The 25,653-nt window shown below is 39.5% G+C and overlaps 2 protein-coding genes across 3 annotated transcripts in view; both read left to right on the top strand.

Moving 5' to 3' along the window:
* Positions 1-2,080, top strand: part of LOC145783245 (WD repeat-containing protein 17-like) — a 175,264-nt gene extending 173,184 nt beyond the window's left edge. For both annotated transcript variants that reach the window (XM_082595063.1, XM_082595062.1), the window contains one exon: positions 34-2,080. In XM_082595063.1, the coding sequence (XP_082451189.1) occupies positions 34-153 (120 nt within the window). In that variant the 3' untranslated portion in view covers positions 154-2,080. The remainder of the gene's footprint in view (positions 1-33) is intronic.
* Positions 2,081-17,491: 15,411 nt separating this feature from the next.
* On the top strand, positions 17,492-18,577 carry LOC145782992 (uncharacterized). The gene has a single exon (XM_082594748.1). The coding sequence runs from the start codon at positions 17,492-17,494 to the stop codon at positions 18,575-18,577; it is 1,086 nt and encodes a 361-aa protein (XP_082450874.1).
* The last annotated feature ends 7,076 nt before the right edge of the window (positions 18,578-25,653 follow it).

The following is a 25,653-nucleotide window of genomic DNA, read 5'->3' as shown; positions in this document are numbered from 1 at the left end:
TGGTTTGCTGACCGCACCATTGTGACGTTGCAGGGTTCTCCCCACTTCCTCGATGACGGCCGCTCGGTATTGTCGCTCAACGAGGCCATCATGTGGGCAAGGTGCAACCTTTTTTCTCCTACAACTTCTGGTGAAAGAATTTGTCCTTTTTAACAAACCACTCTCAAACAATCAGTCTGACATCAATTAAATCAACGCATCATTGCCAGCTATGCCGTTGCATCGCCACAACCGAACTTCAATATGGCATCCCTACCGACTACTAAACAGACGTTATGTTTGTTTTAAGAAATACCTGGTACCTTGCGTTGGTGTGGTAATGGATGTTCAGTTCGTACCAACAGAAATATTAATCTCCCTTAGAATGTTTTTGTTAGATATCTATTCTTTGTTTATCTTTCTTTATTCTTTGTTTATCGAAAAACCTTACATGTTGATTTGTTATGTCGTCACTTTTTGAAAACAATTCTGTGAATTTAAGATGATTGATCGTATAATATGCATTATGCAACCAAATAGTACCACCAGTTCTAGTCTTAATTCCAGAAAAAAGGTAAAGATACTTGATTCCAAGCATCGGGAGATGAGAAAATAAGCCTATAGCCTACTCAGTTTTCGGCACTGGCGATGTAGGGTGAGAAGCGAGAAAGAGAGAGAAATAACTTAGTTCTTTTTATATAGTTCTTAGTGCCGTAGGATAATTTTTTTTCTCGGCCGCCTTTTCTTCAGCAACTACGCCCACCCAATTTAAACTTAAGCTGTTTTTCAACAACCAGCTCAAGCTGAGAATCGAACCGAGATCGCATGATTGCCATCGCCATCCCACCGCGATCAACTCCAGTAGCCTAGGCCATAAATCGAATGTTTTTAGATGCTATGTCTCTCTTGACATGTGTCAAAAAAAAATAAGTAGGCCTACAGTAAAGAAAGCCTAAGAAAGTCAGCTATCGAAATCCCAGAAGTGCTTTTATGGTTGACTTCAGAAATATGTGTAGCCTAAAGTAAAAAATCAGAGGTGGGCAGTACCGAGTACCGGTACCGCGGTACTTTTTAAAATTTGTACCGGTTGCCTAAATACCCAGTACTTTTTTGGTCAAAATACCCGGTACTTTTATCGCTACTTTTTTTTCAACAATGTTAACTCCGAAACGATTAAATTCGTAACGATTTAATCCATGAACGAAAATGGTGCGAAGAGAAATCGCGAAGAGAAATCATCTCTTCGCGTCATTTTCGTTCATGCGTAGGCTATCTCTCTTTTTCATTGTTCTTATCGTTTTCAGCTAGCACGGAGTGTGAGCTGGTGAGTGGTTAAGTACCCTTAATAAACTAACAAGTATTAATATGCCTACCTTAAATTTATGCATTTATACTGAGCAAAATCAAGAGACTTGTGACTTTATTTTCCGATCTGTTTCATTCAGCTTTGCGTGCCTACCAAAGGGCTGGTTGAGCAGTCTTTGTGTAGAATATGAACATCGTTATGGCGTGTTGCTGTTACTTGTTAATATAATTGGGATGGAGATGAATCGCATTTGTGGTTTTAAATGTAAGATTATTTCGATTACAATTACATAGAGAAATTCATCATTCTAAGTCTTGTAACTTGTATTTAAAAAGTACCGTACCGAGTACCGTACCGCGGTACTTTTTGAAAATAGTACCGGTACCGCGGTACTATTTTGACGAGTACCGGTACCGCGGTACTTTTAAATTGTAGTTTTGTCCCATAAGCCAGTATGCATATCCATGTCGCAGTTTTTTATATTTAAGTTAGCCTATTTTGATGATGTTCGCCCTTCGTTTCCGAAGTTAGCCTATTTTAGTTCAACGTTATCATAGCCTACACTGTGTTGATATTACTGTAGCGTAGACTACATGAGATCGATCAATAATTGAAAAAAGGGGTGAGATTGTAGGATTTAAATGAAAAAAAGGCTAAAAATTAATGAGGATCGATTTAAAGGTTGGTGGACTAAACAAATTAAAGGCTAGTTACAAACCCAGGCCCGTAACTAGGGGGGGCGAAGCCCCCGCTGAAAAAAATTATGTTAACTAGCTCTGTTCGCTAACATTTCAATTTTATACCCAATTTTTATGTGTTGTTTAATTGTAAACATTGTGTGTCTAATGGTGTGTTCGAATGTTGTGTTAAACAGACAGACTCGAGATTTATTGCTGGTAAGATCCAGAGTAGGCCTACACCAGTTTGCAACTGAGCTAAGCAGTGTGATAGCCGATCAGTCTCCAGAATACTGTGCAGTTGACCAGGCATGGAGGAACTATTTTAAAAGTAGGTGGGCCCAGGGGTGCAGTAGTCAAAGTCAATCCAACTTCTGGGGGGCTTCTCCTCCCAGATCCCCCAAACCCTCATAACATTGTTGCGTTCCTACTACTTGAAATCGTTTGTACACTGTGTTTTCATGATTGCCTTTTGTGCCAACAAGCGAAAATTTTCCATTTTTGGGCCCACCCAGAAAATAGAGTAAGTGGGCCTGGTCCACGTGGTTCCTCCAGACCTCCATGCTTGCAGTTGACTGCCACTAAGCGTTATTAAAGTACCGGACAACCACATTGGCATTTGCGTTCTAGGTAGGCTATGCTTCTATACTTGCAGTTTGCTCAGATTGACAGACAATTCATGGTTTTACACATCTGTTCGTGCCCTTTCAAGAAAAAATTAAAACTTCTTGGACTGTGAATTGCTCATTCCACTATAGGCTATACGAAACTGAAGATAGATATTCCATCAGGGGCGGAATTGCAATTCGCGAAACAGTTCTTACATGACCATGTGGAAGTTGCAGAACACCAGGATTCCAATATAGTACTGAAAGAGCTGCACAATCAACGACTGGCATTCCTGAATGTACATAAGCTTTCCGCTACTGTGGTACCATTCTCGGGTCCAGTAGTGCGGTTTGTGAGAGTGCTTCTCATCTTATTTCGGATAGACAAGCCTACACGCAGGTCTATGCTCCGGAGTCCGGACGAACTTGGTTCTGTTGGCGTTTCAAAAGGAAATGACCGAGAAAATAGATCTGGACCTTTTTGTTAATAGATTCAGTGAAGTCCATCCACACCTTCTGTTAAGGTTGGACCTAACCTAACTTATCTATGTTTGGAACTGGCAAACTCAATTCACAACACTCTTCATTAGGCTGTCATTTATTAAGTTACTACATGTGCGTTATCTTTGTTTTATTTTTTTATATATATATTTTTTGGGGGTTTTGTGGCCCTGCTAACTACTGATATATAGCCTACTGCATGATTTTCCATTCAGGCACGTTTTAAACCTTTTAAGTTCTAGTTTTTTTTCAAGTTTTTCCCGTTCATTGACGTGCTGGTAGGTCTACGTCGATTTTTGTAGTTAGTATATTTTTCGTCCCGGACGCGTTAATGACGAAAATTAAATGATTGATTGATTATGGCGAGGATACATTTCACTGATGGTGTGAAATAGATTCTCACTGTTATCATTAAGGATTGATCTTGAAGAGATGATTGTGCACTGTAGACTACAATTATTTACAAAAAATGAGGTGCACTGTACAATTATTTACAAAACAATGATAGGTGCGGCGGCTGCAGCCCTATTTGACCAATAGTTCAACACCTATTTTCTATGTAGGCTATAGGCCTAGTAGCCTATATTTTGTCTGATTTATGCAGCGCATTAGAGGAAATGTAAATAAACTAAAATGAACTCAAAGTTCATGAAAGGCAATTGATTAACTAACAAAAGAATCAACTACATAATCATAAATTTCACTGCGGTTTCTATGCCAATTTTTAACCATTTTGTCACTAGTTGATAGTCGGATGTTTTAAAAATGATTTTGCTTCTCAATTTCTATGCTGTCGCATTGTAACTGTTTATGCTACAACATGTAATTCACTCTATAATGCCAGTTCACGCTGCTGCTTCTATGATAATCCATGCTAATGTAAACGCTGTAACACGATTAATGTTTCTGCGTAAATATACCCACATTGTGTACAAACATCGTTTTCGTACATGATACGGAAGGTAAAAGTTAGGCCCCTTCTGGAATACTTTTTGCCCCCCTTAGTGCTCCAAGCTAGTTACGGGCCTGTACAAACCTCATCAAACCTGTAGGCCTACTTCAGATATTTCCTGCAAGTAAGGTTCAAAGTAGCCAGGTAATAGCATATTTTTAAATAGACAAATTTAGAAATTACTAATTTACGCAAATTACTGATAAGTTATAGCCTACTTTCCGCGTACGAAAACAGCTCGTATCCAGATAGGGTTAATACTGTCAGAAATTACATACCATAGCCTACTCGCGTCAGAGAAAATTATGAAGAATCGCTGCTTACTTAAAAATTGCATCAGCAGGATTAAGAGCAACTACAAGACAACGCTAAACTTTAAAGCTATTAGGCCTAAAAAAACTTTCCACAATTTGCCGTGCAGGCGACAGCCTAGGCTCGTTGGAAATGTTTTGTTATAGGATAGGCTTGAACCAGGGTGGGTTGCATTAAGTTTTGACCGAGGAAAAAGTTTCACCTTCTACAAATACAATAGCCTACTTCTACAAATAGCCTACAAACGGCATTGATGGTTGGTTTGTAGAAGTTTATCTGTTATGAACGTCCAAGCCGCCCACTCTTTATTAATTTTTAAAATTTAGAGTGGTAGAACATCGCTAGACTGCCCATTGGTAAGCGCGTTAAAAAAACAGTCTGGGCTCGATACTGTTTAGATCTTCGGGCCCCTTAAAAAGTTTACTGGTTGATAATATCATCCCGAATCAAAAAGTAGGCCTACCCCGTGGATGATTTTAGGGCCTGATAACTTGAAGAAACTACAGCATAGGCCTATTCTTTGAATGTATAGTGCTTTTTTCTAGAAGAATCTTGATACGGGGCACGAAAATCTCATTGAAACCGACCCCGAATTATTCCCTCTACGGCCCTGCTTGAACCCAAGCATCGGGGGATGTCAAAATAATGTTTTCATTACAGGCCTACTATAAGCCTTCGACACCAGGGGCGGATCCAGAGGGGGGCGATTGGGGCAATCGCCCCTCCTAAAACCCAAGAAAGTAGCTTTATTCTTCATTTATATGTAGCCTATACGATTTGGAAAACAACATATCGAAAGCAATGCTGAATAAGTCTTTCGCCTTGTTCAAAGAATAGGTTAGGCTAGGGTAGGCTATAATAATAACATAGCCTAGTATAGGCTAAGGCTATTATTTCGTCGCAGAGTCTAATTACCGAATGAAACTAGTAAAATTTAAAAAGTTTCTAAACTTTTTGCCGGCACTGTAGAGCATAGCGATAAATCCCTTAGCCTAGATAAGTTGGTTGACAGATCAGGTTATTGGCAACTTTGACGGTCAGACGTGGAACTAAAACCATTGAAATTCTACTTTGAAATTGCATCTAGAAACAGCAAAGCTCAATTTTTTTCAATGAGACTTTTTTAGCATCTTGAAACCTAACATCATTGCTACCACGAAATAAGTACTGACCCGATAGCATTGACAAAAGTCATTTGCAATGCCTACAACGGCTTGTTACGTCATATATATACATATAGTGCGGAATCTGCTCTAGGTTCAGAGATCCAACTATGGAAGGAGAAGTGGGAAAATAAAACTGTTCCGGCGACTGCTGCAGTCTTACCGATGAATGCGGAAGAAGCATTACAACCGTTTGATGAAAATGTGTACACAATCGTAGACTCTCTTCTAAAAATACTATTAACCTTGCCAGTCACCGTAGCATCAGCCGAAAGAAGCTTTTCATCTCTTCGGTCGTTGAAAACCTGGCTGAGGAACAACATCGGCGAGGAAAGACTGAATGGATTGGCCTTACTATACCAGCATCGGGACATTTTAATTGACACAGACTCCGTGATAAATCAATTTGCCAACAGTAGACACCGTAAACTTGACTTTGTGTTGTAGTCAAAGGTACGACACCTGTTAGTATTACCCGTACCGGAAAAGTAGCTTTTTATTTTCGTTTTATTTGTGAAGTCCACAGAAATAGTTGTTTCTGTTATTGTTAGTTTCTTTTTTTGTCTAGTGCAGCGACCGTGCATGACACGTTTTAAAGAGGACTATATCTTTTGGTCGTCATTTAACTATGTTTAACTGCCATTCTATTATACAAATTGTAGTGTTTCGCTGGTCCAAAATAAAAATTTACAATCGATACCTATAGCCTATAGTGGCGATTCTACGGGGGTGGAGCATGACCCAGTACTTTGACCTGGCCCCCACTTTTGTTGCTCATTCTGTTGAATGTATGCATAACCTTTCCTCATTGCTCTTTGTAACAATTCAAAACTTGTCAGAGAAATAAAACCTCGAAGTTATACAGTAAGTCTATACCCTCAATGTTTGTATCAATATTGAGAAGACAGAATTACCTGTTATTATCTTTCCGAGGTCAATTTTTAAATTGCCGTGAAACAATCAAGAGTGAAACATTCAGTCTCAACTATAAATGCGGCTAGGTTGCTCAGGCTTCAACTTGACATGGCAAGGGCATATCAGCTCTTCATCCCTCCCTTTGTTAAACAAAAGCATTGTTGAAGGTTTTTTAAGTTATACAATTTCAATTCTCATATTCGTTTAATTTGTGTTCGAACTGCTCTCAACGCATCAAATTCGATCAAAATTTTCTAGGGGAGACCCCCGTCGTTGTTTGTGCCGGGCTGATCACTTTCCTGAACGTCAATGACATCGCCCCCCCTAACGTGAATACCTGGATCCGCCCCTGTTCGACACTAACGAGAGTGCGATGACCAGGTCCTTGCTCTCAGCCACCTTTGCTTCAGCAACTACGCCCACCCAATTTATTACACCCTGGGAGGAGGTGCGAGGTGCTTTTAAACAATCAGCTTAAGCTGGAAGTCAAACCAGCATGACTGGAAAGCGAGCGCCTTATCCGCTGGGCCAATCAACTTTTCAACAGTTGAAAAAAGAAAGGCATAGGTAATCTATTCGCTTTGCTTTCCTTCAACTGCAATAACCTGTAGTGTATGGGGAGCGTTCAACAATTACGTAACGCTGTTTTTCCGAATTTTTGACCCCCCTCCCCCACCCACGTGACGCCAACGTAACGTTTTTGTCAACCCCCCCCCCCCCTCCCCCACGAGACGTTTTTCCATTGTTTTGCCAGTTTATATCAAAATTATGACGTGGAAACACGTGCTGACAAAATATATTGGTTTGTATGCACCTAAAGCTTACGTTTAAGACATGAAATTTTAGCTATATTCTTTTTTTGGAATTAAAACGTTATGTAGCCTACCTACTGAAAACGTTTAGTAGCCCACCGTCCAAAATGTTTTGATCCAAACCTTCCATTGTGTGTTGAAAGAAACATCACAAAAGCGCAAAAGAAACCGCAAGGAAAGCTAAGCATCTTCGAATGGGGTCATCCATCCTTCATAGATCAGCAGATCTATGAAGTTTTTAGATGGTTTACACTTTACAGAATCAGTTGCTTAGGCCAACACCTTACTATGCTGCTGGTACTATGTACTGACTGCTGACTAAGCTAAGAGACTTCACTAATTGGGCTACTTGGCAATAGTCCCGAAAACCGGTTCAACTCAATAGAACCACCCTGTCCACAGCTAACACATTCTCTACTCTCTATGTCTCTACTTAGTAATTAAAACAGATATAGTTCAGGCTTTAAGTGATGATAAGTGATACTTTTATTTGCAATTTACTTAAAATAATACTTTCTAAACCGGTCAAAATTTGCAGCCATAAAAAGGGCCAAATGGCCAGATTTTCTGGCCTTTATTGCATCAATTTTTTTAAGCCAACTGCAATTTAAAAAGGCCAGATTTTTGGAATTTGGCCTAAAAAAGGCCATCTGGCAACCCTGATGTTGTTCACTCACATCAAAGCAAGCTTGAAAGAATGCTGTCTTGCAATTTCGCAATGCGAGGTTTTAAGCACTTAGATTTTAGAACCTGTATGGAATTACGGGAATTACAGTACTGTAGTTGATACTTGATAAAGATTTTGTTGGTGCTGAATAGGTGCTGTTGGATATGATTTCAGCTTAATTTAGTATCCAAACGACGATACCAGCCAGCACAAATAAACTACCGTACCGTACTCGTAAGCGTTACGTAACGTTTTGCTTGAACCCCCTTCCCCCCGATGTGACGCTAACGTAACGCTTTTCATAAACCCCCCTCCCCCTCGATAGCGTTACGTAATATTTGAACGGTCCCTAGACAGTTTTTTCTCTTTTCAAACGTTTGCTTCGCGACCTTACCACTATGTTTTCTTATAGGCTAGTGTGAACAGGCGCTTATGTCCACAACACTACGAATCAGTGATTTGTTTTTTCTCTTAGAAAACATTGCTCTTGACTTGAGTAACTTTCATCCACCATGGTTGACGCCTCAACAATATTGTCTTTGTTTTCTATATTTCTTGCATTGATGGCCGCAAAATACAGGATCCAATTCAATTTATTTTTCCTTGCTGGCGCGAACATGTAGAAAAGGTAATAAGGTAGCCTAAATACACGAATTTCGGCCTATTTTACTGCACCATTATAAAATTTCGTTTGGTGTTCTGCATGCTTATTTTCAGTGATGTACGCGCAAACAAAAAAATATTGACGCCGTCAGCGTAAACGCAAACGTTTGAAAAACCATACGCCGCATGCGTCAACGTAACTTAATTGTAAAAAAAGTTGGCGGCGTCAGCATCAGCGCATACACTAGCGTAAACTCATTTTGTTTGCTAGGTGCCAAACATTCACACGGTATAAACCAGGGCTTCCCAAACTTTTCTGTTCGCGACCCCTTTTAGTCTCCTAAAATTTTCCGCGACCCCCTTTACGGTTAAAGGGATAAACAATGCGAAATATACGTTTGTGATATATATTGAAAGGTTTAATTTGAACAAAAACTAAAAGCAAGCTTTCCGTATTCGAAGCCTACTACTTTACTAGGCCTTGTAGCCTGCTGGAAACAAAACCAAACAACAGTAAACACATTTATTCAGTGTGATGGGTGCGACTGCTCTCTGCTACAAAGCACGTCTAGCCGTCGCTTGATGTTTGTCAATGCTGGTCTCAAGGCAGCTTCAACGTTATTTACGCTGGAGCGGTATTTTATCAACGTTGAAAACACTGACACGCACATATACGTGGAGACAAACGGCAGGAGTGCGGTTACTGCTAAGCCATATAGGCCTAATGGTGAATATTCCGGTCTAACGTTAGACTAAGCCAAAAAGTGTGAAACTTTTTTCCAGAAAATTCAAGCCACAACTTAGTTAAAAGATACTGTAGATCTGCAAATTTTACTTGAGATTTGAAAGAGAGGTAATCGGTACTTTGTTTTTGCATGGTCCGCCCCGTTAGCTCAGTGGTTACGCGTCCAGCTCAAGAGCACGCGGCGCAAGTTCGACTCTCGGGGTGTGCGCTTGAGTAACGCATTTCAGGACTGCTCTCCATTAAACGGCACCTAGTGAATGGAATAATTCCTCGGCAACAATCAGAAAACTTTCCTCTGCCAATCTCGGTAACCGGCCCTGTGTCACGAGCCTCTGCAAGTATGCGAAACTACCAGGAATAAACCATCAAGGCTTTGTCAGTCCGAGGATAAAGATTCAAAACCAACCAACCAAATGGGTTTTGGATCAAATCTAAAAGTATTGTCCAATTCTGGAAAAAAATACTTTTAAGCTCTTTCAACAGTCTTGAGAAGTGTCAATAACCAGAGGCTTAATAACGCTTGATTCCACGCCATTGTTAGCCAAAAAATTTTCAGTAAATGAGAATATTTTAAATAAATCATTTTCACTGTTTTGTTTCTAGATGTTTAATTTTTTGATGAACGCTCCAACTTTAGATTTCCATGTAAAAACATAAATGTTTTTCTCCTTGGAAGGACAAATTAAATTCGTTCCCCCTTTTCAGGCAAACCTGACAAATAGCATAATTTGAAAAGCCTTTCCAAAAACGTCTTTACAAACACAGTGAACAAAGGCTACACTTTTTCCGTTGGAAAATTCACGACTTAATTTTTTAACACTAATACATAAAACATCACAATCCACTTTTGAACAGACAGTTGTATGCTTGCGGCTCGTCTTTCTTGCTCTCTGTATTTTAAAATTAGTTTTTTCGCACCTTGCCTTTCTACCACATCATGTGATCTGTTTAAACACTTTTTGATGCAGTTACCTTTGATTCTCGTGGAGCCTATCGTTGAGTTTGAGCTAGTCAGAAGTACTGTGCAGTTTTTTTTTTTGTCTTTTCCTGTTTATAGATTTAGTTATTCATTGTATTTTATTCAGATGTAGTTAAGCTGTATGTATATTATTCCTGAAGAGGACATCTTGTGATGTAGAAAACGTTCGATATTTAATTGTTGCGTAGTTTTGTGTTTTTTGTAAATATAGCCTAATAATCTTTAATATGTTAAACTTGATAACGTTGCTCGGCTTCGTATGCCTATGGTTCAACAAGACAAACTCTTTACCAAAGCTGTATAACACTAATAACTTGTTAAAGCATTGGCTTTAGTTTTGAAATCCACGTTTACAATGCAGAAAAGAGGATATTAAACTCCTATTCCATATTTCAATAGGCTATATAAATTTAAAAAATACGGGTAGCCTATTGAGTGCACAACTCTTAATAGTTAATAACTTTCACAGCATTTTGCATATAAGTGATAATATGCAGTGCTTTGTGTAAAATTTGTATACTTTCTGCGACCCCCGAAGTTCGTTACGCGACCCCTCTGGGGGTCGCGACCCCCACTTTGGGAAGCCTTGGTATAAACCACTCGAAACAAACAAGTTTTATTTTGAATTTCCACGAAGAAACACAAGCATCTGAAAGTGTTCATCTGACATTTTGCTGTGTTTTGTTTCCAGTATGTCTTTGCCCATTGAAAACATTCTTTCAACTGGAGCGCTGGAAGGTATTGGCGTGTTGTAGCGAAAAAAGACATTAAAAAGTATGTGTTGACGCTATGCGCTAAAAAACCGCGAAAACTTGACGGCGTAGCCTCAAGCGCAAACTATCCAAAAAAATGTAGCCGTAAGCGTTAGCGTAAACAAAAAGTCTACGCCGCAAGTCTGCGGCGTAGAATTTGCGGCGTATAGCCTACGTACATCTCTGATTAGTTTAATGCATGAAGTGTTCAGTGGCTCAATATAGGTTGAAAAACACTGGCCATTGGCAACGCGAAAGCAAATAATCTTTTCCGAACTAATTTGACAGTTCGAAGCTATGCGTTAGGGTTGTAACATTCACATCACAAAAGTAAGACAACCCCATTTCGCAATATGGCATTGAGCAATTTAATCAAAGCAGCTTTAAAAACGTTTGATAAATTTATCGCTCTCCAGGTCCAAATCTTAAAACTGTTCGTGATAAAATTGAGACCTGGAGATAAACTAAGCTTAGTAAAATTAAGATAATTCAACCATAGATAGATAAAACAACAAACCATCTTTGGGGTCTTTTAGAGTTGTGCGTAAATAGCTCAATTAATTAGCGCGTCACTTCTGGAACGAAGAAGCTTCAAGATCAAGCCCCGCTGGTTTCACTCTCAGGGTGTGCGCTTGAGCAACGCACGTTAAGGACTGTTCTCCATTCAGCGGCATCTAATGGATGGAATAATTCCCCGGCAACAAGACTTCAACAATCGGAAACTTCACTCTGTCAATCTCGGTGACCGGGCCTGCGTCAGTAGGGTGGCCCCATTTGAGGCAATTTTTTTCTTTCAACTTGCATGGGTGATAAATTTTTGCCTTAGACCAAAATATTAATAAATCCAATTTTTTTTAAATCTGACCTTGTTTAGACCCTGCCCCAACACCATTTTTAAATCGAGCCCCTTAAATCACGTTTTTAATGATAAAATTAGTACTATTTGAGCTAGATATATGTTGTTGGTATTTATTTTTATTGCTTTTTAGAAAGGAAGACACTTGCATGGCTTAATTCAAGATTTGAACAACTTTTTATAAATTCATTTTATAGTAGGCTATCAATGTAACTGCTCCTTAAATTGACCGATGAATTGACATGATTTCTTTCTGAGAGTTAGGCAAAGGATAAAGTGATAACAGCACTACTAATTTATTAATCAAATAGTAACAGCACATCGCATTTCACACAATAGAATCTATGTTTGCTTGGATTTCCTGGTGACATGATACTTTTTCCCGATCCACGGCTTTTTTCTTCCTTCTATGGTGCACAAAGCTTCACCAATTTGTCGTTTTTGCCTGGCTATCCGCCCAGATGCTGTTGTTGTCAGTTTAACTCCATGTTCTACAGATTGAGTGCGACTTGGATAATTTAGAATTTTAGATGAAAAGGATGTTCCACAAACTGCTTAATGTTAATGCATGATTTGGTCAGGGGAGGTTTATTCAAGGGAAGGATTCCTTTTTTGTTTGAGAGGTAAGATATCGTGGAGCACCCACTGCCATATATGGTTATCATTTCTGTATAAGATGTTGCCTCAAAATTTAATTTAGGAAGATGAAACTCTCGCACTGAAGAATTTTACGATTGACTTTCATCGTTGGTGGTACGCCTAATCTTATAGATTAGTTTGAATGCATTGGCTTGTGATGGTTTTGTTGTCATCGCTCAGCATTGCCAAAAGCACGTATGAGCAAAAAATCAATTTTGTTGAACACTCTGTTGAATGACTAGAAGCCCTTCATTGCCATTGAATAGATTCCTTTGCAATTGCATTCCTTGAAAAAGATTCTTTGGCTCATCCCTGATAGTAGGCTACTTTTATATTTAGCTTGAATGTAACTTTTCCAATAAACGCCAACAATATATTTTGCAAGAAAGCTGATTTTTTTTGTAAGGTGCATTTGGTATCCATGGATGTGTAAACCCTTAGAACTCGTGATCCCAAACTCAGCCAGTGAGAATGACACAGTGGATCAATTTTGTTATAGACAAAATCAGAGCTTTCATGATCATCTCCGGAGTTAACAGTTAATACCGGTTACAAAATTGGTCCACTGTGCGATTCTCGCTGGCTGACTTTGGGATCACGAGTTCTAAGGGTTTACATATCCATGGATACCAAATGCACCTTACAAAAAAAATCAGTCTTCTTGCAAAATATTATTGGAAAAGTCAGATTCAAGCTAAATATCAAAGTACAATCATGGATGGGCCGAAGAAACTTTTTCAAGAAATGCAATCGCAAAAGAATCTATTCAATGAAGTCATTCCGATCATCTCGAAAATGTGCTTTTGGTAATGCTGGGCGATAATAACAAAACCATCACAGCTAATGGAGTAATGCAGTCAAACGAAACTCTAAAATTAGGAGCACCACCAATGATGAAAGTCAATCGCAAACTTCTTCAGTGCGAGAGTTTAACCTTCGCAAATTAAATTTTGAAGCAACATCCTATATGGCAGTGGATGCTCCACAATATCTTACCTCTCAAACAAAAAAGAAATCCTTCCCTTGAATAAACCTCCCCTGTCGGCTGCATAGCCGAGTGGTGAGAGCCCTGGAACGGCAATGGAACGGACACAAAGATTGGCTTCCTTGCCCTCCCGTCCACTTAATCTAAATCTTCAACCACCGGTGTAAGCCTGGATACGACAAGTAAACAAACCTCCCCTGACCAAATCATGCATTAACATTAAGCAATTTGTAGAACATCCTCTTCATCTAAAACTCTAAATTATCCAAGTCGCACTCAATCTGTAGAACATGGAGTTAAACTGACAACAGCAGCATCTGGGCGGATGGCCAGGCAAAAACGACAAATTGGTGAAGCTTTGTGCACCATAGAAGGAAGAAAAAAGCTGTGGATCGGGAAAAAGTATCGTGTCACCAAAAACGTTGTTTTACTGCATATTGTTACACGTTGTTTTTTTGCATATTTTTGCAGTTGATCAACCCAACTTTGATTTTAGTGGGTGCCACAAATTTTTGGGTCACGTGATCACCCCCAAATCGGGGATTTCCCCAGAAATTACGTTTCAGCTCTTTTTACGTCATTTTTGTGCAATTACATATTTGATTTTTGTATATTTTAACTTAAAAAGCACATACAAATAAGTGAGACAAAATAAACACAAAATAATTTGATTGATGAGGTCATTGTGACGTCATCACATATATTTTTTTGCTTTTTTAACCTATTTTGGTCGTTTGCTGTTGGTTTTAGTTAGAGTACCGGTTACTAAAACCATTTCACAATTCCTAAAAGTAGTTTCGTCATGATTGCATCTTTTATGACGTCATCATTACATTATTAAAACTAGACAACTTCAAATTCAGGAACCAAAGGTAAGTTTATTCCGAAAAAAGCGATCAAATACTCTCATTGTAAGTTTTGTAAATGCTTAAAATTTTACAATTGCAAGCAATAACAATAATTCCAGTGCAGTATGACGCAATAACGACGTCATCAAGGGAATAACCAGAAGAGCAGCTACCAGGGGTGAATTTCCCTTTTGGTCATGCCACTTTAAAATTTAAAATAATATGTAGGCCTAATTATGATCTACAAATCAAATTAATACACGACCCCAGATGATGCAATGTCTGAGTCTTAACACTGTTAATTCAAGATGAAAAAACTAGCGGTTTTCGATGTTAAATTCCTACCATACGTAATTTGATGTTAAAAAAATTCGTGTACGACAAGTTTTTTCAAGTTACAAGATAGAGTTTAGAAAGTCAAAAGCATTTCTTGAATGATCAGTGTGGATTGGAGATGAAACGTCAATGTGGATTGAAGATGAAACATCAGAGAGGATTGGATATTTTGTGGTCGAATTGCATGTTTCGCACTCGCATGAACAAAGACTTGTGCATTTTATGGATTTTTTCTTACAGGAACATCGAGAGCCACAAGTAGACTGACAAAACGGAACAAGCTTATTTGCATCATTATGTTTCCAACCCCAAGCTAAAGGAGAAGGTAGTTGCTGAACATTTACGAGGCTTGATTTCCGTATTTCAGCTTGATGTATCGCTCTGCGTGTATGTTGCATCAGAGCAGCTGACGTTGGTGGCAGCTTTTCAATAGTGCAACCATTGGTAAACATCATATAACGGCATTCGTCTACATCCGTGATAGTAGGACCATTGCCATAAAGAGCTATGACATACTTTTGTATGTCATTTATAGAACTAGGTGAGCTTGAGAAATTCAGAGAGTTAAATAAGCCACACATTGCGGTAAGATTAAGCATCCAACAATCCCAAGCCTTTTTTCCCAAGACGAAACAGTATCACAGATTGTGATAGCATAAAACAAAGGTAAATGTTACTGCCAAATTTCTTATTTAAGCCCTCTGCATTCATTTGTGACTCGTTTGTTAATATTTGGCTTTTATCTCTTTGTAAGTCTACTGCAGGGTTTCCCAAACTGTGGTCCGCGGACCACTGGTGGTACGCGACGACTGAACAGGTGGTCCGTGGCGATATGGCTAGAAATTAGAAAGTACGTTGTACAGTAGCCTACGTGCCCTGTCAAAGATAATTGTCGCAGTTCTTTAGAACTTAAATGATTTCGAAAGCTTTTGTTATCCAGTATCGTAAATCTTACTTGTTGCACTTTCGTTGCAGTTAAAAAGTTGTTTAGGAAAAATTCTCGTATTCAACATTCTCATTTAACTTGTTGGTGCGAGGTGGTATGGACAATTGGACATGTCTTGAGAAGAGATGAAGATAATGTTTTGAGAAAAGCGCTGGAGTTGCAAGTGGAGGGTCGTAGAAAACAAGGAAGACCCACGAAAACGTGGAAAAGGCAAGTTGAGAAGGAAAGCAGCAAGGTGGTCTTTACAAGAAAGGACGCGTTAGACCGATTGATGTGGAGGCAGGGTGTGAAGGCGATTGCGGCACTTGGAGGTGAATCCGGCCACCCTCAGTAACGGTGACATCACCGGATTAAAACTGGACTACTAGTAAAACTTGTAGAACGTGTATTTGAACTGCGAGAGGAGCTTTTAGTTTTCCTGCAAACGCACAATGCTGACTTGATGGCTTCACTAGTAGCCGACGAAATTTGGCTTGAGAAACTTGTATACCTGGCAGGCATTTTTAACCTTCTAAACCAATTGAACTTGTCACTTCAGGGAAGAGATGCGAACATTTTACTTACTCAAAACAAAATAACAGTATTCATAAAGAAACTCAACACATGGAAAGCAAGGATAAGTGATAATGTTGTGGATATGTTTCCTGTTCTGTGTGACTACATTACCAACAAATCCTTAATTAATGCAGAGTTGATTTTCTCTGACGTTACACAACATTTGAAATAGCTTTCTGCACATTTCAAGAAGAACTTTTTAAAAGAAACATATGAAAATTTTGACTGGATTTTAAACCCTTTTGTTGTTACAAAGACTGATCTGTCAGGACGCGAAGAAGAACCAGACTTTCCGTGGACCCTGAGTTACGAGTTTGCCTTTCACAAATAACTCCGAGAATTGATGACTTATGCAATAAGAAGCAATCCCATCCGTCCCATTGATGTTGTCAGTTTTTTAAATAAACAAAATTCGGTTTTATTCATTGTTACCTTTGTATTGGGGGTCCGCGAATAAGCAGATTCACAAATAGTGGTCCGTGGCCCAAAAAAGTTTGGGAAACCCTGGTCTATTGTACTAAAAAAGCCACCTGTTTTTGTTTCTCTTTTATAATGTTTGGCCTCTGTCGCATTTGTGTTTGCACCTGTGGTTTGTTTTCGTTAAATCAATAACTTATTAGTCAACGATATAACGTCAGTTTACATCGAATTATACAACCATTATGACCTATTTGTTTTTCTATAATTGCCAATCCTTGAGAAAGGGAATTGGGATACGGAGATACGTTGGAGATACGTTCCCACCAAATGTAATCCTGCTGATCATGCTTCAAGGGGTCTCTCACTTCCAAACTTTCTTCAATGCAATTAATGGAAAGACGGCCCTGAATTTCTATGGAAACCACAATCTCAATGGCCTAAGCAACCAGAATTTCTCGAAGTCGTGGACAATGACCCAGAAATTAAACAACCAAAGCAAACGTGTTTTGCAACCCAAAGCGAATCCCACTTTCTGGAAGATCTTTTGGGTAAGTATTCTTCTTGGTACAAGCTGAAAAGAATCGTTGCTTGGCTTTTCCGTTGTAAGCATAAATTTCTGACTTTAAGACTCACTAACCTTGCAAATAGACAAAATGCTCTAGCACATAATCTTTGCTTGTCTATAGATGAGCTCACAAAGGCGCAAAACTTTATTTTTACCTTTGTTCAGTCAAAACACTTTGCCAACGAAATCAGCCAGCTGAAAGCACAAAAGCCATTAAACAACTGCAGTAGCAATAAAATTCGACCCTTTCTTAGAAAACAATTTACTAAGAATTGGTGGCCGCATCAAAGCTGCACCTCTCAAACACGATGCAAAACATCAAGTTATCCTTCCAAACCGCTCCCAAATAGTTCCTCTCATCATTCAAGAAATGCACGACACATTTGGTCACACTGGCAGGGTACACGTCCTGTCTGCCCTGCACGAAAATCTATGGATTATAAAAGCCAATTCAGCAGTCCGTAAGGTTTTATCCAAATGTGTTGATTGCTGCAAAAGAAGCGGAAAACTCATGGCTGATCTTCCTAAAAACAGATTGACACCAGACAAACCTCCATTCACCTACGTTGGTGTAGACTATTTTGGCCCACTTATTATTAAAAAGGGTAGAACAGAACATAAAAGATACGGTGTCATTTTTACTTGCCTTGTAATAAGAGCCGTACACATTGAAATCGCAAACTCTCTTGACACTTCATCTTTTATACTCGCTCTACGACGATTCATCGCAAGAAGAGGGCAAGTAGAAGAAATTAGATCTGACAATGGTTCAAACTTTGTTGGCGGTGAACGAGAAATGAGAGAAGCCGTCAAATCATGGAACAACAGTCAAATCGAAGATGCTTTAACACAAAAAAGCATCAAGTGGATCTTTAACTCTCCAAGTGCATCCCATCATGGAGGTGTGTGGGAAAGACAAATCAGATCCATTAGGAAAATCTTATCAGCTATCTGTAAAGGCCAAACTTTAACAGATGAAACGCTGACTACCTTCATGTGTGAAGTAGAAAACATTATTAACAGTCGCCCACTTACAAAATCGTCAGACGATCCTAATGACATGGAGGCTCTCGCACCGAACCATTTGCTTCTTTTAAAACAGCAAATAAACCTTCCTCCAGGCTCATTCACAAACAAAAAAGAGCTTTACTCTCGAAAACGCTGGAGACAAGTCCAATACATGGCCGACGTCTTTTGGACACGGTGGGTAAAAGAGTACTTACCTTTGCTCCAGCAAAAACAAAGGTGGACCAAAAAATCTCCTAATCTGACTGTGGGGGACATAGTTTTAATCGCAGATAACACACCCCGAAACAATTGGCTCATGGGTCGCGTAATTCAAACGTTTCCCGACAAAAATGGCATTGTCCGTAGAGTTAGCGTTCAAACTAAACAGTCCTTGATTGTCAGACCAATTCAAAAGTTATGCTTGATCGTTCCTGCAAAACCAATGTAAATTTGTGCTGATTCTGTTTTCTCGTGTCGTTTATACCTGTGTATTTGAACAAATGTACGAGGCCTTAAAGGGGAGGGAATGTTACTGCCAAATTTCTTATTTAAGCCCTCTGCATTCATTTGTGACTCGTTTGTTAATATTTGGCTTTTATCTCTTTGTAAGTCTACTGTACTAAAAAAGCCACCTGTTTTTGTTTCTCTTTTATAATGTTTGGCCTCTGTCGCATCTGTGTTTGCACCTGTGGTTTGTTTTCGTTAAATCAATAACTTATTAGTCAACGATATAACGTCAGTTTTCATTGAATTATACAACCATTATGACCTATTCGTTTTTCAATAATTGCCAATCCTTGAGAAAGGGAATTCGTAAATTGTTTTGTTTCATTCTAAAAATTGCTTTTCTCTAGACGGTCGCAAATTAAGAAATCTCAAAGTTACCTGTGTTTAAAAGATTTGTAACAGAAGAGGTTAAAGCAGATGTGGCTAAACTAACATTCTGTATACGTGGACAAAGCACTACTGTTGCTTCTCAAAAAGGTTTCTTTATTGATTACCCAGCGTGCAAGAGGATGTCATCAGATAGCCGAGACAACGACGAGCTACACCAGGTTGTGTCAATTCAAAAAGGAACGAATATTGCCATGCTAGCGTGTTTTATGCAAGAATCGAGTGCTGCCAGGCGCATTGGAAATGAATTAATAAAACTTGAAACAGTTGAATTATGCTAATAATATAAAAACTTGAAAGTAGACTAAACAGTAGAATTATGATAACTGCACTGCAGATATGGCTGATGACGAATACGAGACAGCAGTCGGTACATACGTTGGCCCCAGTCAAAACGACGTTGAAGCGTAGATGAAACGTCGTGAATGACGAAAACAAATTAAGTATGATTGAGGGTTAGAAACTGAAATTGAATACTGGGGCACAACTGTAAAATCAGCCATGAGAAAAATATTTACAAGCGTTTTTAGAGAAAAAAATTAAGCATGTATACAAATAGGTAAGCGTCCATGGCTGTCCATGTCCCGCCTCCGAAGAGATAGGACCGGACGCCCATGGAAGCAAACCAGAATAGTAAAAAAATTGTATGTAGCCTAACGGTGTACGCGCGTGGTTGTGCGAGACAGAATGTTCTAAAGTCATACTATTAGTTCGAGTATTTCGATGAGGGAGGACGAGACGACAGTATTTGATTTGGAAGTTCGGTGATGTATATGATGAGCACGACAGCAGGTGATAAGCAGTTCAGTTAGTAGTCCATTGATGGATGACGAGCACGACAGCTGTTGAGTTGTGAGTCAGTCGATATGGGACGAATATGACAGGAAAGAGGCCAGCTTGTATAGTTGCAAGCTGTGTGACATGCAGCCATTGCATGTCGAAAGTGGCGCAAAATAGCGGCACTGGTTGGGTTGACGGCGCGGTGTGCTTCTGACGCAGAGAAGGCTTGAATGCAGGCCCGGATTTAGGGGGGGGCAGAGGGGGCAGTTGCCCCGGGCCCCCCGACTTTTGAAGGGCCCCCCTATGTGGAAAAAATGTGATTTTGTGTTATTTTTTTCCTTTTGGCCTTTAAAGTTTCTTCAAAATGCTGTGCAGTACTGGACTGATGCTACTGTAGACGTAGAGATGGTTTTTCGCGCCGTAGGCGCGAAAAATTTTTTTGCACGGGGGCCCCCCGATCTAAAAGTGCCCCGGGCCCCCCATCAGCTAAATCCGGCCCTGCTTGAATGATGAACGATGCAGCAATTGCACGTCGAAGGTGTGTCGCAGGGAGTAGCGACAGATATGGGGTTAACCATATTGGTTGCGTCGGTGGCTGTGGATAGCCGTATTGAGGGTCATCTCCGTGGAGGCATCTCGTGGTTGAGGCATCTCATGTTGAGGTATGTGATGAGGGACTGTTCAACTCAGTGCAAGTCGTGAAGAACATGGGGTGCTGTGGTGCCATGTTGAAGTGGTCTCATCAGTGAGCTTGTCGTGTCATCATCGTGGTGTTGAATTGAAGTTCCTTGAAGTCTCGCATCAACCTCTCGCAGCAACCGTGTTGATAGGCAGGTCTGAAACGAAATTGATACAAAGTAGCGACCGCTAGAAAGTTACACATAAGCAGTTCAGACACATTAAAAAAAGCGATACATGCGGGGATACAAGTAGTTACAATATGGCAGTGCCATAGGCGGCAGACGCCGGCTGATGATGGGACACATAATGAAAAAAGAATAGCGATACATGCAGGGATACAAGTTATTAAATTGGTAAGGCATGGCAAGGCAATGCCGGCTGGATGGGTAGGAAACGAGACAAGAAACTATGAGAGTCGTAGTATAAGTACGGAGTAGGCTCAGCACTCATTAAAAAAAAGCGACAAACACGAGCATAAAAAGTAGTTACAACGTCACATGACTGTAGTTAAGCGAGTGATTATAAAATGAATGAATGGATGCAGTTTTCACGTCTTGCTCAGGACGGTAAGCTACAGAATGGATGCAGTTTTGACGTCTTGCTCAGGACGGTATATTGCTGTAGAATAAAATAGCGGCAAGCGCAGGCTGAAGCGGTGTACGAAGCTGTGATGTAGGCTACATACCGAGATGCAATCGGTAGGCTGAAAAGTGGGTTTGCAGCATGTGAAACAATACAGTAGGTGTATGGCGGTTGCTTATGTAAACACAGAAATATTTGCGCTGGCAGTTGACCAGCGCGCAATGAGACATCATGACGTAGTTAGTTGACATTGCAGTGGTTAGGCTACGTCATGAAGGCGATAAACTTGATTATGAAGACACAGAGGTGGATCCGTCACCCTTACATTGATGCAACGTCAGCAAACGTTGAAGCAATGTAAGTATGACGAATATCGTTGTATGGGGAGTGACGCCACGAGAAACTGTAGGGAAACGAGGCATAGTGGGGAAATTAATGAGGAATAAGGGCGGCAATAAGCTACTTGCAATTAGTTAAAAAAAATTTTATACAGTGGTTTTTATAGCAACAGTAAAGATAAGGTACCGTAGAAAAAAATGGAAGTTATGAACGATGCATAAAGACTACCGTAGATAATTACATAAGGTTAAAAATTTTAGCATGCAGTGGTTTGTATGACAACCACAAGGTTAAGGTACCGTAGAAATAGAAGTTAGAAACTATGCATGTAGACTACAGGAGATAATTTCAGAAAATTAAAAAAATGTAGCATGCAGTGGTTTCTATGGCAACCACAAGGATAAGGTATCTAGGAATAGAAGTTAAAAACTATGCATGTAGACTACAGTTAGAGATAATTTCAGAAAGTTAAAAAAATATTTGAAAAAACGTGGTACATTACCAGGTGGCGTGGATGCCTTTGTTGCAGGTCGTGAGTTCTGAAGATGTACTCGGGGTCACCATTGTAACAGAAGTGGCTAAAGCAGATGTGGCTAAACTAACATTCTGTATACGTGGACAAAGCACTACTGTTGCTTCTCAAAAAGGTTTCTTTATTGATTACCCAGCGTGCAAGAGGATGTCATCAGATAGCCGAGACAACGACGAGCTACACCAGGTTGTGTCAATTCAAAAAGGAACGAATATTGCCATGCTAGCGTGTTTTATGCAAGAATCGAGTGCTGCCAGGCGCATTGGAAATGAATTAATAAAACTTGAAACAGTTGAATTATGCTAATAATATAAAAACTTGAAAGTAGACTAAACAGTAGAATTATGATAACTGCACTGCAGATATGGCTGATGACGAATACGAGACAGCAGTCGGTACAGATTGTCTAAAAACGCACAATAAGAACACGTGAAACTCAATTAAAACTCATGTGTTGTGTTGTTGGTAGCAATCTAGACAGTTCAAAAAGAGCAAAGGTCAACAACGACAAACAAAATACGTCACTTTAACGTCGCAATCAAATAGACAAAGCGGACGTTACAGTAAAGAAGCGCAAATCATCGGAGATTGAGGTGAAGATGAAACAATATCATGGATTGGAATGAAGCGAGTTTTTTCTCCAACTCCAAATTCAACCCATAGTTTACAGATTTCTAACTTGTCAAAACACGAAATTGCAATAATTACCACATCAGTATCTACTGTTTTGACTATGGCATCGGATTTTCCATGTTTCACATGGAGAAACATACGGGTTTCTATTGCACAGTCGTATGCAGATTTTACCATTCGTCATTATCGCTTAGCAACGGTGGTCTTTGATGGATATGGTAGTCCGTCTATCAAAGACAATACCCATCAAAGACGCGGCATGAACGTCCACCCGGTTGTTCACTTTACTGTAGACACCCAGTTCATTGGAAAGAAGGAGCAGTTCTTGCCTCGAGCTTCCAACAAGGAAGGATTAATTTCTGCTCAACTGAGAAATAGAAGCTGCAATGTGATGAACGGTCCAGGTGATGCAGATGTTGACATCGTCAAGACGGCAGATGGACAGCCCTCATCGACATAGTACGACTTTAATTGGTGAAGACACGGACCTTTTAATATTGATACTACGCTATGCTGACACTGACCCAAACATTAAAGACCTCTACTTCCGCTCCGAAAAGGCTTACGCAACCAAGATACACGACATCAACAAACTTAAAGCAATCATCGGACCAGACATAATTATGCTTACAGCTCCTCTTCATTCACCGGTTGTGATTCAACGTCAAGGATATTTGGTATCGGGAAGAAGACGCTTTCAAGAAACTAGTGAAAAGTCAACCAATAATCGAAGATTGTGCAAATTGCTTTATTCTCCCAAATCAGACAGACCACATCATTAAGGATCTTGGAAACAAAGCTATGACCGTTATGTTTGGCAACGATGGCAGTAGTAACCTAGAAACACAGCGCAACAATACATTGGTCAAGAAAATTAAAACAGCCAAATCCTTTGTTCACCCTGAACGTTTGCCACCTACAGTACAGCATCCTTTACCAAATTCCACTGCCTCAGAGTTTACCACCAGATTATGGTCAGGATGGGTAGGCTACTGACAATGGTATGGATGCTCTAGATTGGGGATGGAAAGTAGACAATAATCAGATGGTTCCAATCATGACGGACATGAAAGCTGTCCCGGACAACCTACTGAAAATGATCACTGCAAGTGCGAATCGTGTTCACCTCACTGTAGTTGCCGGAGATATGTGCTACCACACCATGCTGGATGTGGACCATGCCAAACTGGTTCATGTGTCCAACTGTCCATACAGCAATCACATAATTACAGACGATGACATTGAGAGTGACAGCGATAAGCATTAGTAATACTTGATCCATTTGCTTTCTTTACGCTGATTATGTCAAGAGTCTACATGACCACATCGTATGAGCTCTTTATGCCTGCTCAGTTAACCCAAATATATATAGAAATTTACCGGGTTTATAAACAATACATTGTTATTGTACATTTTTAATTGTTTTGGCAGCCATCTTGGATTGTCATATTGAATTTATAGGCTATCAGATAATTTAACAATTTTGAGAATGGTCTCATTGACTTCACAAGGTATAAAAACCTAGATATAGACACCAAAACTACATGTTTTGGTCATATGATAAAACCTAGTTATGGTCAATTTACTGTTATTTGATTGGTTTGGCGGCCATCTTGGTTTGCCATATTGAATTTATAGGCTATCAGATAATTCAACAATTCTGAGAATAGTCTCATTGACTTCACAGGGTATAAAAACCTAGATATAGACACCAAAACTACATGTTTTGGTCATATGATGACCGAGTTATGGTCAATTTACTAAGTTATTTTAATGGTTTAGCGGCCATCTTGGATTGCCATATTGAATTTATAGGCTATCAGATGAATTAACAATTCTGAGAATGGTTTCATTGACTTTACAGGGTATAAAAACCTAGATATAGACACCAAAACTACATGTTTTGGTCATAGGATGACCTAGTTATGGTCAATTTACTGTTATTTTAATGGTTTGGCGGCCATCTTGGATGGCCATATTGAATTTATAGGTTATCAGATAATTCAACAATTCTGAAAATAGTCTCATTGACTTCACAGGGTATAAAAACCTAGATATAGACACCAAAACTACATGTTTTGGTCATATGATGACCGAGTTATGGTCAATTTACTGTTTTGTTCAATGGTTTGGCGGCCATCTTGGAAGCTATCTTGAAAATAACCACTTTCCGGAAGTTGGATTCCTTAAGATTTTGAATATGTTAGTACGGACACTCAATACTAATCAAATCAGTTGAAAAACCATTGGTAAACAACAAACAAGCGACTACAATAAGAAAAAAACAAGAAAAAAATTAATACATGACGTCACAATGACGTCATTAATAACATAATTTTGTGTGATTTTTATCTCGTGTATTTTGTAGTGGCAGTCAGTCCAAATGTAAAAAAAATAACGTATCTAATTGCATAAAAATGCCATGAAAAGAGCTCAAAATTGACTTGGGGGGAATCCCCGATTTGGGGGTGATCACGTGACCCAAAAATTTGCGGCACCCACTAAAATTGAAGTTAGATTCATCAACTACAAAAAAATGCAAAAAAACAACGTGTAACACGTTTAGCCTAAAGATGCTCATTTTTGCCCCTAAGGGCCTGAACTATACACGCGGAAGAAGTTCGTCAAATGGTGATCACTCATATCGTGAGCAGTATCGAGCACAAGGGATCAGAGAGAGAAAGCGAAAAATCAATGAAGGTTATCGCGGAGGTTGAAGATACTTTACTTCAAGAGCTCTGTGCCCCTGAAAAGAGCGATGGTGGTGCAGTGAACCTCCTCTGCTTGTGTTTCTACAGGGAAATAACTGATAGGTTAAGCCAGTAGAGCAGCCAGGAATTTTGAAAGGGTGAGTTTTGACCACCCAACGGCGGGGGGTCTGGGGGGCCTCCCCCAGAAAATTTTGAAAAATTACTTTGAATTTGGTGCATTCTGAGAGCATTTTCAACAAAAATGTGGGTATGAATATTCCTGTAAAATGGTGCTGTCCAGTAGCATAGCAGAAGGATAAGATCATGTTTTCTTCGGCATTTTTCGGAAAAAAAGCTAAGTCTCTGTGTTTTCTTGTTGCTAATTCCTGGCTG

Source organism: Aplidium turbinatum, chromosome 14, assembly GCF_918807975.1.
Source record: "Aplidium turbinatum chromosome 14, kaAplTurb1.1, whole genome shotgun sequence".
In the NCBI taxonomy this organism is placed as follows: Eukaryota; Metazoa; Chordata; class Ascidiacea; order Aplousobranchia; family Polyclinidae; genus Aplidium; species Aplidium turbinatum.
The sequence above is the reverse complement of the archived record's forward strand: the minus strand, read 5'-3'. Positions and strand labels throughout refer to the sequence as shown.